We start from the raw sequence: 15154 nt of genomic DNA, 5'->3' as shown, positions 1-15154 counted from the left end.
CCAGTGGATCGTCACCAGGTAGGAATGGGGGCCTGGGCTTTCCAGAATCTTCTACGTTTCAGAGAGTAGATATCAATTTCATGTGAAATCTCTTAAGTGTAAACATTGGTTCCAATTTCAAAACATACACGGTACAATCAAGGCAACACACTGTAACTCAGAGGCGGCCTTTTCTAGAGCTTGAAGGATGTGGTTACGCCACTCTCGGCTCCCTGGGTGCCGTGCACACTGAGATGGGATTCAGAGTGACTTCTGCTCTCCCCAGGAAGAGGGGCCGGGGGTCTGGGGGCCGTCCTGAAGCATCACAGGCAGGGCTTTGAGAAAAAGATTTATTCCCTTTTAGTTCTGAGAAGTCTCCCGTTACATAGACAGGTTATGCTTCGTTTATCTAGTCACCTGTTGGTGGACATTTGGGTCCAATTCGGGACTATTGTGAATAAAGCTGCCACCACAAACATTCGCAGCCGTCTTTTGTAGACGTGTGTTTTCATTTCTTTTGGGAAGACACCTGGGGTAGAGCAGCTGGTCATACAGGAAGTGTTTTTACCTCTTTGAGAAGCTGCCAGTTTTACAAAGTGGCCTTGCCGACGCCTCCTCCCACCGGCCGTGCTGAGCGTTCCGACTACTCCGTGTCACCAGACCCCGCTGCCACCGGTCTGTCTGTCCATTCTAGCAGGCGTGCAGGGCCCCTCACTGGGACACTGTGCGACTCCGTGGTGGGCGTTTTTCTATGAGTGTGTTCGCATTTTGTCTACCTTCCTGTGTGCAGTATCTGTTCAAGGCCTTTGCCCATTTTTTATTTGGGTTTTGGGCATCAGGGTTTTCAAATGCTCTCCAGGTAATACTAATAAGGACCAAAGTTTGAAACAACACACAATCTGGCCAGAGCATCCTTCCTGCAGCTCGGGGCATCCAGGCTGCTCTGAGACAATTTCTCGCTGGATGGCTCTTTGCTAATGGAGGGTAGGTGCCCGGAAGCCCCCGTAAGACACTCCTAGGGGAAGAGAGAGCTATCAAAGGCGCAGTGAGGGATGGTCTCGGTCACTTGCGGGCAGAGTGGCTTGTTTCAGCAGGGACACATCAGTTTGTACAGATGAGGCAGGAGGGGTCCCAGCCCGAGGCCCTAAAATCCAAACCTCTACAGGGGGAGACCTGGTCAAGGCTCCAAGGTGTCAACAGATCCTGCAGATGCATATTCACTCCAGGAAAAAAATACCTCCATCCTGCTGGGCCCCCAGGAGGAAGTGGTAGCCCCACTAGATTTTGAAACATAGATTTCCCAGGGGCTCAGCAGACTAGGGAAGTGGAAGGAAAGGCTGCAAACTACAGAAGCTCAGTCGGTGATGGAAACAAACAAAGCAAGCCAGGTGCAAGAAACGACAGCACAGGCAGGAAGGCAGAGCATCAGGGAGACAATGGGGAGTGGTGGGGATTTCGGGAACTGGAGACCACCACCCTGTTTAGACAGGGGACTGCTTCTCAGCCCCAGGGACTGCTGCCTTGTGAGAATGTGCACCTTCCCATTTTTATAAAGATGCTGGGCTGAGTTTTTTTTCTAATTTATTTTATTTATTTATTTGTGGCTACATTAGGTCTTCACTGCTGCACACGGGCTTTCTTCTCTAGTTGCGGCGAGCGGGGGCTACTGTTCGTTGTGGTGCACGGGCTTCTCACTGCAGTGGCTTCTCTTGTTGCGGAGCACGGGCTCTAGGCATATGGGCTTCAGTAGTTGTGGCATGCGGGCTCAGTAGTTGTGGCACGTGGGCTCTAGAACGCAGGCTCAGTAGTTGTGGCGCACGGGCTTCATTGCTCTGCAGCATGTGGGATCTTCCTGGACCAGGGCTTGAACCCGTGTCCCCTGAATTGGCAGGTGGATCCCCAACCACTGTGCCACCAGGGAAGCCCTGGGTTGTGTATTATTTTTTAATATTTTATTTATTTATTTATTTATTTGGTTGTGCCGGGTCTTAGTTGCAGCAGGCGGGCTCCTTAGTTGTGGCATGCAAACTCTTCGTTGTGGCATGCATGTGGGATCTAGTTCCCAGATTAGGGATCGAACTTGGGCCCCCTGCATTGGGAGCGCGGAGTCTTAACCACTGCACCACAAGGAAAGTCCCTGGGTTGTGAATTTTTAACATGTGACAATCTCTCCGTTTTCATGTTTGGGACCCGATTCAAAACAGAATAAATGCTTTGCAGGCCAGTCTCTGGGGTCTGCGGAAATGCCTGGGGTCTCCGTAGCACACACACAGCATCTGTGGCCTCCAGGTCTCTGCCCCGCTCCCCAGCTCGTGTTTTTGACCCTTGTGGCGCTGTCTCTGCCTCTGTCTGTCTGTGTGTCTGTCTCTCCCTCGTTCTCTCTAGGTCTCTGTCTCCTTTCCCTCCCTGTCTCCCTCTCTGCGTCTCTCGTCCTCTCCACTCCATGACGCCTCCCCGGTTTTGTCTCTTGGTCTCCCTGCCCCCTACCCTGACTCTCTCTCCCTCTGTGCATCTCTCTTTCTTGTTCCCTCTCACTTTCCTTGGCGAGTCCCCTGTTCTGCTCTCTCCATGTCTGTGTTCCTTTTCTCAGTCTCTTTACTGGCTCTTTCTCTTTGGGTGTTAGCTCTGTCTGTCTGTCTGTCTGTCTCCCTCCCTCTCCCCTGCCCCCGCCCGACCCCATCATCTCTCAGGTCACAAACTGGAGCCACTCCCAAGTTTCCCCATCACACCCCCATGTCCCTCTGCACATCTGGGCAGACGCTGCATGCCACGACATGTACTTCCCCACATGGCGCCAGGCCCTGGCTTTCTGCAGAGGAGCACCCCCGTCCCTCCAGCCCCCGAGCCCCCCCGCGGCAGCCCTGCCCCACCGCCACCTCACGCTGTCCTGGCTCCTTCCAGGGCAGGCCCTGCCCCAGGGGCCTCGGGGGTCGGCTCACCTGATGGGCGCTGCCTCGTCACCGCGGTCCAGCCAGTCCTGGGGCGGGATGATGTACATGCACCAGAGGCCCCAGTTGTAGCCGTGGGCCGCGCTGGCGTACTGCTGCACCTCAAACGTGTCGTACTTGATGTTGTCGATGGCCGGCAGGACGATGCGCCGGCGGTCCTCCCGGATCCGCGAGAGGGCGGGCTCGGCCCTGCGGGGCGGTGCATGTCCATGTGGAAAGGCATGGATGCCAGGACCCCCCGCCCCATTCCCCCAGGTGGGGGGGCCGGAGCCAGGCCTCCTCCAGGGAGGTGGCCACACCAGGGTCTGATGGCGCCTGCGGACGGCAGATCCAAGGGCTCCACCTCTGGAAGGCCCGGGGTCACCTGGGCTGCAGAGCCGCCTGCCGAGGTCTCGCCCTTCCCGGGGCAGCCCGTGGCTGAGGACTGATGGACACCAGGGCTATGGGCACACGGATTGGGCCCAATCTCTACGGGGCCGTCCTGGCTCCAGAGGCCCTGTGGGTCAGCTCGGTCTGTCCCTCCACAGCTCGGCCTCCCCGTCCAGCGCAGCCCACTTCCCGGCCCTCCTTCCCTGCACGGGTGGCCATACGTTCATTTACAAGCATGAATTGAGGACCTGTTATGTGCCACACCCTGCTTTAACACACCGGAGTACATTCACGAACTAGAAAAGAAAAAAAATCCATGCCTCAGGGAACTTAGGACACACTGAAGGGACGGAAAGGCTACCAGGGGCTGTTGTGCAGTGCACAGCCTACACAGCAGTATGTGGTGGCCCTGACTGGGTGGGGGTCAGGGGACAGACAAGAATCTATAAATAAATGATATAATACATTAGGAGGTGCTAGCTGTTGTGGTGGAAAAAGACAGCAAGTAAGGGTGATTTGGAATTGCACTTTTAAACGGGGTGCCTGGTGTAAGTTGGCCTGGGTGGTGACCAGAAGGAGGTGTAGGAAGTAGCAGGTGGTTGGGAGAGCTGTGGGCAGGGGGGGGGGCGGTGCTCCACGCAGAGGGAGCAGCCAGCGCTGAGCCCCTGGGATGTGCTGGTGCACTCGGGGAGCGGGCCAGGGGCCTGGAGTGGAGAGGTGGGGGCAGTGGAGGCAACGAAGCCGGAGAGGAGAGGGACCAGAGGCCATGGGCTATCGGTTGCGGATTCTCCTTGCAGGAGTCCAAGAGGCGAGCAGGTGCAGCTTGACCCCAGAGACGGCCTTGTCTACCGCAAGGATGAGATGCTGCCCGAGGGCCTGTCACCGAGCTAGAGTTCAACGTGGTTGTGAGCAGGGCACTGACGGGGCAGCCAGAGAGACGAACGCTGCAGGGGGACAGGGGGCCAAGCTCAGGCAGGGACGGCGGGGTCAGGGTGGGGCTGGGGCAGTTCCCTGACCCTCTGCCTGACGAGATTCGCCATGTGGCCCACCTTCCTTCCTGTGCTTCCAAGCGAGAGCCTGGTATTTACCTGCCTTTCAGCTTCGTGAGGAGGATTAATTAATTACTGTTAGCAGAGTGCTTCAGAAATGAAAAGCTCTCTGCAAATGCCACATCTGCTAATAAGGCAGGATCTTTGTGGAGGCAATTCTTGGAGGGGAGGGCTATTTGCAGATGGATAACCGGGTTTTCAGTTGTGAAAATTAAAGTTACACCGGTTTAAAGCTGCCTTTTGATGTGGTAGACTTGTGGTTCTCCCAAATGCCCTCCAAGTGCTCCAGGGAGTTTAACGTATATTAGAGGGACGGAAAGGCCTCCGAGTACAGCTGTGCAGTGCACAACCTGAACAACAGTATGTGGAGTGACCCTGGTGGGGAGGGCAGACCGTAACACGTCATTAATGATAGACGGTGATAGGTGTCATGGGAAGAGAAGACTCGCTTCCTGAGGGTGGCAGAGGAGAGGGAAACGGGGGCCAGCAGGGGAAGTCAAAGCAGAAAGAAGTCGAATCTCGGTCAGGAACGTACTGGCACAGAACCAGCGCTGAGAACAAACTCGTGGTCCTGGGGTGACTGAGATGCCACAGCGAGAGTGGAGGGAACGTGGAAGGAGAGGGCTCCACTCACCTGCCGACCAGGCACCAAAGCCCTGGTCCAACCAGCAGGAGCCGTTAGGAAAACCAAGAACTTTGAGAGACCCCGAAGGCCAGACCCTCGCGGCCCCCAGCTGGGGACACCGGCCAGGCGCTGTGGGGCTTGATCAGCGCATCCACCACGAACGCCTCCTTACGGCATCCGCAGCCCTCGCATCTCCCCCAAGGGAGTATCTCAGTGAGCGTCTTAGTTTAGGCTTCACAGAGTTTGAAGGTATAATGTGGGAGATTTGATATAAAAACGGTGAGGTTTAGTTTCTCTTGAAATAGGGCAAGCTGCCCACCCACCGTGGGGCTGACTTTTCCTTGCGGCTCATCTGGTAGGTGCTGCAGGCTGCACCTGGGTGCAGGGCTCACACGCCCCGCCCACTGTAGACCCCCTGCAGACCCTCCCACTGTGGGTTTAACTTAAGGATCTCGAGACAGGATCATCCTGGGTGACCTGGGTGGGCCCTAAACCCACTGGCAAGGGTACTTAGAAGAGAGAAGAGGAGAGACACAGTCACACAGAGAGGAGAAGCCGTGTGAAGACGGAGGTAGAGATTGGAGGAATGCGGCCACAAACCAAGGGACTCCTGGCGCCCCCAGAAGCCGGGAGAGGGTTGAGCGGTGTCTTCCCGCAAAGATTTGTCCATCTGGAACCTGGGATGGGACCTTATTTGGAAATAGAGTCTTTGCAGATGTAATTCAGTTAAAAAGCCCAAGATGAGATCGGCCTGGATTGGGCTGGGCCCTGAATGCAAGACGTCTCCTTCTAAGACAAAGGAGAGGGAGGTTTGAGATGCGGACACAGAGGAGAAGCAGCGTGATGACGGAGGCGGGGATGGAGGGACGTGGCCACAGCCCTAGGCCCCTGGAGCCACCAGAGCTTGGAAGAGGGGAGGCTCCTCCTCTAGAGCTTCTGGGGGGCGTGCAGGCCTGCCCGCACCTTGACTTTGACTTCTGGCCTCAGAGCTGTGAGAGAGTGAATTTCTGTTGTTTTGAGCCACCAGCCTTTGGTCATTCATTAGGGCGGCCCCAGGACACTCACGCCCTGGGTGACCCTCCCTTCACCCGCTCGTGTCCCAGCCTGCTCCAACACAGGTGGTCCCCTGGGGTCCTGGTTTGCAGTCCCAGTTAGACACTTGCCTGACGCCTGTGCGCCGGAGCCGGCACCGTCGGGTGCAGGGTGTGGCTTACAAGCATCACACGTGTAATCCTGGCAACAGTCTCACTTTGTAACATCCCCACTCAGCACTGGAGGAAACTGAGGTCCCCGCCCCCTGCCAGGGGCTCAAGCCCTCGCATCACGTTGGCGGGCCGAGCGTCACGCTACAACCCTGCACACCGGGAGCCTTCCCGCGGGGGGTCCCCCTCTGCCCTCTCCGCCTGCTGCAATTTAGTCCTCTCGCATCCACTGCAGGTCCTGGAGGGAGTGAGGGCTGCCGGGGGCGGGGGGTGGCGCCTTCCATATGCAGGCGCCAGAGAGGAAAATAAGGAAACATGCCAAGAGCCCAGTGGGCGCTTTCCAGAAAACTCTGAAGCACATCCTGCTGCTCTATCAACACATCCTCAGGCACTTGCTGTGAGAACATCAGCTCACGGCTGGCCCAGCGACCACAGGGTCTGGAGAGAGGCACCAGGACCAAGCCCAGCTCTGACGCCCCGTGTGGATGCCCGCCTCCCCTTTGGATGTGGATACTTTGCTGGACAGATGCCTCTGTTCTTAAAGCCTCGCTGGCCACCTTTGGGCATAGCCTTGTGAGAGTCCCGGGTGGGAGAGCACAGACCCCTGGGTCCCACCCAGAGAGTGTAGGTCACACAGAGCTGCATATCCTGCGAGCTCTCGGGGGCTGCGGATGCTGCTGGCCTGGGGTCCACACGGAGTACTGAGGACCTGTAGGGCCCCTGCCTCCCCAGGACAAACACAAATCCAGGACAGGTGTCCCAGCCTTCCTGCGGGGCGGGCCCCGGGGCACCGCGCGGGTGCTCCTGAGTCACCGAGGTATCCCTGCCGCTCCCCTGGCCACATCCCCCTCCAGGTTTCTCATTAGAAGCCCACCTCACCCCTGCATGGATGGGTGGGAGAGAATGGGTGGACGCTTTGATCTAGAATTTTCCATAAGGATGAGAAATTGCTTCCAACTTGTGCCCTAGACTTAGGTCTCCATTAACTGAGACCCCACAGACCACGTGTTCATGCAGCAACTGCCCCCAACCTTTGTGTATTCCCCTGGCCTGAGGTCACATGAACAGCCTCATTTGACTGTCACCTGCTGGAATGACTGGCCAAATTCCTTTGGGGACAAGGTGGGGATACAGATCAATCTTCATATATACACAACACAAACAGGGTTCTGGGTCCAGGAGCTGGACATGGACTGGCCACGTGGCTGGACTCAGCTGCCCCCAGCCCTGCCAGGCTCATCCTCTTTGTGGGGGTCCTGCAGGCGCCAGCAGACCCCGCCGACCCCGCCCAGGGCCCGGCCCCGCCCTTACCAGCCCATGCTGAACTCCACGTGGGCGTCAAAGAAGCCCACGACAGGGGCCGTGGCGACCTTCCAGCCCTGCAGCCGAGCCCGGATCAGGCCTTCTCTCCTGCTGTTTCGGACGATTTTCACAAGGCCCGGGTACCTCTTGCTGACGTACTGGTCCAGGTTGAGCTTGAGTTCCACTGCGGGGGACACAGAGATGTTTCAGGCGTGACACCTTGGGAGGGCCTGAGGTCACCGAGACCCACGGTCGTTGTGTGCCCTGGATCCATATTTCATGAACACTTAAGAGGACCCACCGTTGCTGGATGTGGGTTTGGGGTGCTGGGGGGTACCTCGGAGAGATAAGAGCCCACCTCATGGAGCTGCATTCCAGCGGGAGAGACAATGAACAATCAAGCCAGACTGATTCAGACAGAGGCACGTGTTATAAAGACAGGAGAAAACGGGGCTGAATTACTCAGCTGTAGAAAGGAAGGCAGTCCATGGACAGATGGATGGATAAACAAAGTGTGGTCCATCCATACAATGGAACATGATCCAGCCTGAGAAAGGAGGAAGTTCTGACACATGTTACTACGTGGATACACTTGAGGACATGATGCTCAGTGAAATAATCCAGTAGCCAAATGACCAATCCTGTGTGATTCCGCTTATTTGAGGTCCCTAGAGCAGACAAATCCACAGAGACAGAAGGCAGGGTGTTGGGTGCCAGGGGCTCGGGGAAGGTGGTGGGGAGTTAGTGTTTCATGGGGACGGAGTTTCACTTTGGGAAAGTGAAAACGTTCTGGAGATGATGATGGTGACGGTTGCACAATGATGTGAATGTACTCAATACCCTGAACTCTACACTTATTTTGTAAATGGTTAATTTTATGTTATGAGAATTTCAACTCAGTAAATTATTAAAAAACTGACGAGGGCACAGGCGTCTATGTGAGGAAGCTCCCAGTGGCCAAAAGTGCAAGCAACAGAATAAGTCACAATAATAACAGACTTTAGCCGGTAGGAAAAAGAAAAAGGGGAAAAGGGAGTGGGCATCTGAGTGAGGCGGGAGCTCCTCCGGGTCGGCTGGGCAGGTGCAGGGGCGGCCTGTCTCCATCCCTCCCCCTCAATCACCAGGCTCCAGTGGACGCTCCTGTGAGGGCAGTCCTGGTCCCAGGGGTGCCCCCAGCCGCAGCAGCCAGGGGTTCCAGGAGCGGCCTCCCTGTGCTCTGTCCTGCCCTCTCCAGGGCCCCGCAGGCCGGCGCCAGCCGCCCACTCCCTGCTCCCTTGACAGTGTTGGGTGGGGCTCTCCCCTCCCGGCGTAGACACAGAGCACACGCAAGGCTGGAGCTCCTTCAGGCCCAAGGGCGGCACCTCTACCATCCTGGAGGGCTCTGGGAGGCCTCTCCCCGCTCTCCTCCACCTGCCCCCCGCCCCCCGAGGTGAGGAGGAGAGGCTGCTGTGATGGGAGAGACGGAACCAGGAGGGCCCGGCAGGCCCGGCTCGGCGCAGCAGGACCTTTGTGTGGGGACCGCAGTCGAGGGCAGGCGGGGCACCTCCGGAGCCCTGTTAGGGGCTCGGAGCCCCTGTGCCTGCTGGGTGTGGACAGCGCACTGGGCTGGACCGAGGCTGACGCAGGGCCACGCTAAGGGCCCAGGTTCCGGCCGTGAGCGCCAGTGCAGCTTCCCCACCAGCAAGGCTCCCACTGGAGCTTTGTCCAGGTACGATTAGCATATGGGAGAACTCAGCACGCTGGGGGGCCTTCCTGGCTGGAGGAGTGGAGTAGCACCCTGCCAGGTCCACCCAGAGCCTCAGAATGAGACCTCAAGTGGAAATAGGATCTTTGTGGATATAACTAGTTCAGGATCTTGTGATGAAAGCCTTCTGGATTAGGGTGGGCCCTAAATCCAAGGACAAGTGTTCTTAGAAGAAGAGGAGAGACACAGACACACTGGGAAGAGGCCTCGTGAAGGTGGAGTCAGAGGTGGGAGGGATGCGGCCCCAAGCCCGGGACACCAGGGAGGCCAGCAGCCGGGAGAAGCTGGGAGAGGCAGGAAGGAGCCTCCCCTGGAGCCCCTGGGGGGAGTGTGGCCCTGCTCACAGCCCGAATTCAGACTTCTGGCCTCCAGGGCTCTGACATGCTTCCCTCGCGGGGGGCCGGCCGGTCCCACTCACCATTATCACTGCTGTCGTCCACCAGGATGACCTCCTTGAGGAGCCGGGAGGGCGTGTGGTTGACCACGCTGTGCACAGAGCGCAGGATGACCGAGAGGGCTTCGTTGACAAAGATGAACACCACGGAGATCTGGGGCAGGTCGTCCGAGTAGGTCATCTGTCTGCACCTGCGGGAGAGACGGGGTTGGGGGCCGTGGTCAGCGTCGGGATGTGATGGGGAGGTGGGAGCCTGGGGCCCCCGCGGGACGCCCACTGGGACCAGTTCTAAATCCTGCTCCCAATGGAAGAGCAACAGCAATGTCACAGATGGGAAAGGACCGAGCGCGGCGAGAGGAACAGCTCGATGACGTTGGTCCCAGAAGCTCTGGACGTCAAGGCTCTGAGCCTGAACCCCGCTGTCTCCGTGCAGGAAGGCAGGGAACCTGCACTTGTACGGGGTAAAGTCCCACTGGGATCACACGGAGCAGTTTTCCTTGATGCCCTTGGAAGGCGTGGAAGAGAGGTGAAAGGAATGGTGGTCATCTCACGGTGCAGTCCAGTGGAGGGCCTGGGAGAGAGCCCCAGCCCGGAACCCGTGTCAGCTCCTGAGGCCCAGCTCTATCTGAGCGCCGGGTGGTCACGGCGCAGGCGGCTGCTGGACAGGTGGCCTCTACTGGGTGGGTCCTGCACTCGGCGGGCACTGTCGCCTGAAGTGGGGTCTAAGTAGACGGTGCTGGGCTGCCCAGGAGGGTGGAGCGTTAGTGCCAGACGAGGGCTGCTGAAGTAGGAGAGATGTCTGCGTGGGACAGCCGAATCGTGGCCTCCGCCTGACCTTAGCATCGAGGGTGAGATAGAAGGATGAAGTATTTTCTTCCAAAGGTCTTATCTTGGCTGTAGGGTTGTGAGAGGGGAAAAGATGGGGGGCAGGGAAAGCAAAATATTCCATCTTGGGTGTGGGATGAGGTCAGTGAGTGGCTGTTAATGTAATAATACAGTGGAATAAGTTCACAAAGGGGCAAAGGGAGCTCTCAAAACTAGAGAAATGGGAAAAAAGGAACAAAAAATAAAGTAAGACAGAAGGCACCCAATCAAGTACGTTGGCTGCTACAATAAATGCAAATAAACTTACTCTCTCCTTAAAATGGCAGAGGCTTTTCTTTTTTTTTTTTAGAGGCTTTTCAATGAAGTTAGACACATACACACTAAAGCACACTTATCCATGCACACATTCACTCAGTCACACACAGCTCTGCTGTGTGCAGTTTACAATAAACACAGTTCAAATAGAGTGATTTTTTAATTAATTAATTTTATAAATTATTTATTTATGGCTGCGTTGGGTTTTCGTTGCTGCGTGCAGGCTTTCTCTAGTTGTGGCGAGCGGGGGCAAGTCTTCACTGCGGTGTGCGGGCTTCTCATTGTGGTGGCTTCTCTTGTTGCAGAGCATGGGCTCTAGGCGCACAGGCTTCAGTAGTTGTGGCACATGGGCTTCAGTAGTTGTGGCTCATGGGCTCTAGAGCACAGGCTCAGTAGTTGTGGCACACGGGCTTAGTTGCTCTGCAGCATGTGGGATCTTCCCAGACCAGTGATCAAACCCGTGTGACCTGCATTAGCAGGCAGATTCTTAACCACTGAGCCACCAGGGAAGTCCTCGGATATTTTTTGTTTGTTTGTTTTTATGAATTTATTTATTTACTCATTTATTTTTGGCTGCGTTGGGTCTTTGTTGCTGCGCGCAGGCTTTCTCTAGTTGCAGTGAGCGGGGGCTACTCTTCGTTGCGGTGTGCGGGCTTCTCATTGTGGTGGCTTCTCTTGTTGCGGAGCACGGGCTCTAGGCACACAGGCTCAGTAGTTGTGGCTCGTGGGCTCTAGAGTGCAGGCTCAGTAGTTGTGGTGCACGGGCTTAGTTGCTCCACAGCATGTGGGATCTTCCCAGACCAGGGCTCGAACCCACGTCCCCTGCATTGGCAAGCGGATTCTTAACCACTGCACCACCAGGGAAGTCCAGGAGTGATTTTTTTTAAAAAGGATTGGAAATATAATCAAGTGAGAAAGGGATGCCAGACAAATACCACCCCACCCTAAACCAGAAATTCAGCACAGATATCACATAGGATGAAGGAGGTAGACTAGTTATAAACCATTATCACAAAGTGACCTGGCAGCTGGGTATAAAAGGAAAAACTACTAGAAAAGTCTACAAGCATGCATCACCTTCAGACTGGGCAGACTGAAAAAGTAAGACCATGAAGGAATTACATAACGAATCCCCTAATTCCTTCTCGGAAAATTTTTTTCTTATGCCCATAGGACATTTACGGAAAGTGGTCATGTATTTGCAGAACAGAAAACCTCAGATTTTTATGAAGCAGGGATTTTGCAGGCAGGGCCATGTCTGTGGGCGTGTGACCTGGGCAGTCCCACGGGGCCCACGCTGGGAAGGGCTCGCTCCCATCACAGCCTTCTCCTGTGTGCCCATGTGGTTCCTACTCTCATAAGGTCATTAGATTAGTGGCCGCCCTGCCCCAGTATGACCTCATCTTAACTAATTACAACCCCATTTCCTAATCAGGTTACACTCTGAGGTCCTGGGGGTAGATGTGGACATAGCTTTTGGGGGACACAACTTAGCCCATAGTCTGTTATTCTTATCCCACACCTGGAGAAAGAGTTTTATTTGAAGGTGGGGAGGTTATTGCAGTTATCGGGGGCTGAGGATGGACGTGGGCCAGAGCTGTCTGAGAAAAATAACCCATACTGGGGCTAACCAATCATGATAAACAATAACTACATCAACCAATCATGAGGATAACTGATCATGGTGATAGATAATAATGATGATAACTGATACAGATGATAACCAATCATGATACTACTAATGGATAATCAATCGTGACGACAACCAACCAGGATGAGAGCAACAGCTAAGGGCCCCCGGCACGCAGCACGCGCTCTGCTTTCCCGAGCAACCCTAACAAGAACCTAATATCCCCGTTTCGAAGATGAGGCTCCTGGGGGGTAACGCCTCCCTTCCATAGCTCACGCTGGCGTCAGAGCTGGACCCAAGCCACCAGCTGCAGGCAGAAGTGGTGCTCCTGCCTGCCCTCCCAGGCTGCCCTCTGGCCCCTGCTCACAGCTGGGGTTTGAGCGCCAGACTTCAAGATGGACAAGAGCCCTGCGTCATTGTCGCATTGATATGGGCTGCATTGTTGCTGGGGAGATTTCATTACTCAGAAAAGTGCTTTCTGACAAGAAAACTTCACTCCATTTTTCTGTAGAGGAAAAAAGCTGGAATGCACAATTTTCATGAACTTGCAAATTGTGTAAAATAGGAAAAACACCACCTTGAGGAAGGAAATACATCTTGAGAGAAACTGTGGCTGCAGCTGCATACGGGAAGGTCCAGTTCGCAGGTGCCTTTGGGGGAGGGGCTGCAGTGCCCCCGCCCCTCCCCCGCCCCAGAGGCCTGGTCTCTGCCCTCCTGTGCCTTCTCCCCAGGTTACCATCCTTAGGCGTCCTCACGCGGCTTCTTTAGGGTCTCTGTACCCCCAACACATGCCCCCCAAGAGCTGCTCCTTCACCGCCGTACCCCAAGACCCCAGAGATGCGCACACAGTAGGGCTTACGAGCATTTGTTGACAAGGGGAAAGAAAGAACAAGAACGAGTGAACAGGCTGCCACGCAGGGCCAAGTCCTGACACTCATGGCTCCCCCCACCCCGTCTCAATGTGAAGCATCCTCAGCTCAGCAGGAACCTCCACGCATGTCCAGGGCGTGGGGGAAGCAGGTGGACTCGGGGGGCATGGGCGTTGTCACCTCCTTCCTCTCCCTCCACAAGCAGGTCAGGAGGCCATGGACCTCTCGGGCTTGGCCCCTGGGCCACGAGGGTCTGTCCTAAGAGCTTCCAACCAGTAGAGCCAACTCGTGCTGCCCGTGGAGAAGCCTCCAGCGTCCACAGCCATGTCCCGGGGATACACCCGCACAAGACACCCTTCCAGGGGCTGGGGGCAGGACAGGGGTGTGCCTGCCCGCACAGCTTCCACTGGTGGGGCACAGGGGAGAAGCAAGGAAACAGGATCTGACTTCAGAGAGGGTGGGCCTGTGGAGTGACAGAACGGGGCGATGGGGTCAAGAGGGCCAGGATGGGGAGGTGTCTTTTGACCAGGCCCGGGGGAGCCATGGGGAGGTGCCGGGAGCCCAGACCTGCGTCACGCTGCTAGGGCCGCCGAAGCAAACACCCAGACATGGTCCCACATCCTGGAGGCGGGAAGTCCGAGATGGAGGTGTCGCAGGGCTGGTCCCCCCGAGGCCTCTCTCCTGGGCGTGTAGACGGCCGTGTCCTCCCATGTCCTCATACAGTCGTCCCTGCGCGTGTCTGTGCCCTCATCTCCTCTTCTAAGGACACCAGTCCTATGGGGTGAGGACCCACCCTAGGGCCTCATTTTACCTCCGTCACCTGTGTAAAGGCCCGGTCTCCACACACAGTCACATCCTGAGGTCCTGGGGTCAGGACTTCAACCTGTGCATTGGGGTCGGGGGACACAACTCAGCCCCTAACGAGACCCAAAGGCTAAGGAGGGCCCAGCCAGGCCAGGACCGGGGCCGTCCAGCGCGGCAGGAGGGTGTGGGCACGTCTCCCGTGGGGTGACGCACTCTCTCACTTTATTCTGTTTATCTACACGTCACAAATCACTCCCGTTAGAAACATATGCAGCTTACAAATGGTTGTTTAAATTAGAAATCGTGCAACATATATGGCTCATTTTTGTCCAGCACAAATTTGCATAAAAAAATCTGTTTTCCCTATAATATAATCCCCTTCTCAGTTGAAAACAAAATTGGTTGTGTTAAATATTGAGCAGAGGGAATGCCCTGGCGGTCCAGTGGTTAGAACTTGGTGCTTTCACTGCCGTGGCCTGCGTTCAATCCCTGGTGGGGGAACTAAGACCCCGCAAGCCGAGCAGTGCAGGCAAAAAAGATAAAAATCAATCAGTAAATACTGAGCAGATCGAAGGGGATGTTCCTCACACACAGGGAGGTCTGACGTCAGTGAAGAAGTAAGAAACCCATGCCTAAAACCCCGTGGAAGACAAAGACGATTACCATCCTCCCCCTGAGCTTTTCTTTACAGTCTCTGATCCCAGGCACCTGGCCAGTAGCGCACTTGGACTTGACCTTAGGCCGGAGTCCTCCTGTCCTGCCTTTGCACCCGCACAAGCTCCTGTGGCCGCTGGGTGGGACTGTCCCACGATGTCCCTGCTTCCCTCCTCCGGGCAGGAGGTGCTGTGTTTCTGGGTTTCCTTCTGCACCTGAATTGGCCTCAGTTTCAGGGCTCAGTGTCCTCCCCACCCTGCAGGGACCGTCCCTGCGCTGAAGCCCGGGAGGCACCCAGTGGGGCGGGGGAAACGAAACTGGCCGCCACGCTGCAGCCCTGGAAGAAGTCGGTCTAAGCGGAGCCGGAAGGTTCTCCTCTGTAATTGAAAGCCCTGTTCCTGTCCGACAGAAAATAAACCACGTTTATGGTGCTTGGAAAGAATCA

General features: G+C 56.0%; 1 protein-coding gene across 1 annotated transcript in view; it reads right to left on the bottom strand.

Annotated features, from left to right (window-relative positions):
• Positions 1–15154, bottom strand: part of GALNT9 (polypeptide N-acetylgalactosaminyltransferase 9) — a gene marked incomplete at its 5' end in the record, with an annotated part of 94215 nt that overhangs the window by 41190 nt on the left and 37871 nt on the right. Inside the window, 3 exons of the mRNA XM_082640619.1 lie at positions 2919–3116; positions 7484–7658; positions 9637–9803. Of these exons, the coding sequence (XP_082496745.1) occupies positions 2919–3116; positions 7484–7658; positions 9637–9803 (540 nt within the window). The remainder of the gene's footprint in view (positions 1–2918; positions 3117–7483; positions 7659–9636; positions 9804–15154) is intronic.

This window comes from Mesoplodon mirus (genome assembly GCF_964341445.2).
Source record: "Mesoplodon mirus genome assembly, chromosome: 13".
In the NCBI taxonomy this organism is placed as follows: Eukaryota; Metazoa; Chordata; class Mammalia; order Artiodactyla; family Ziphiidae; genus Mesoplodon; species Mesoplodon mirus.
This window is presented reverse-complemented; position numbering and strand designations above follow the sequence as displayed.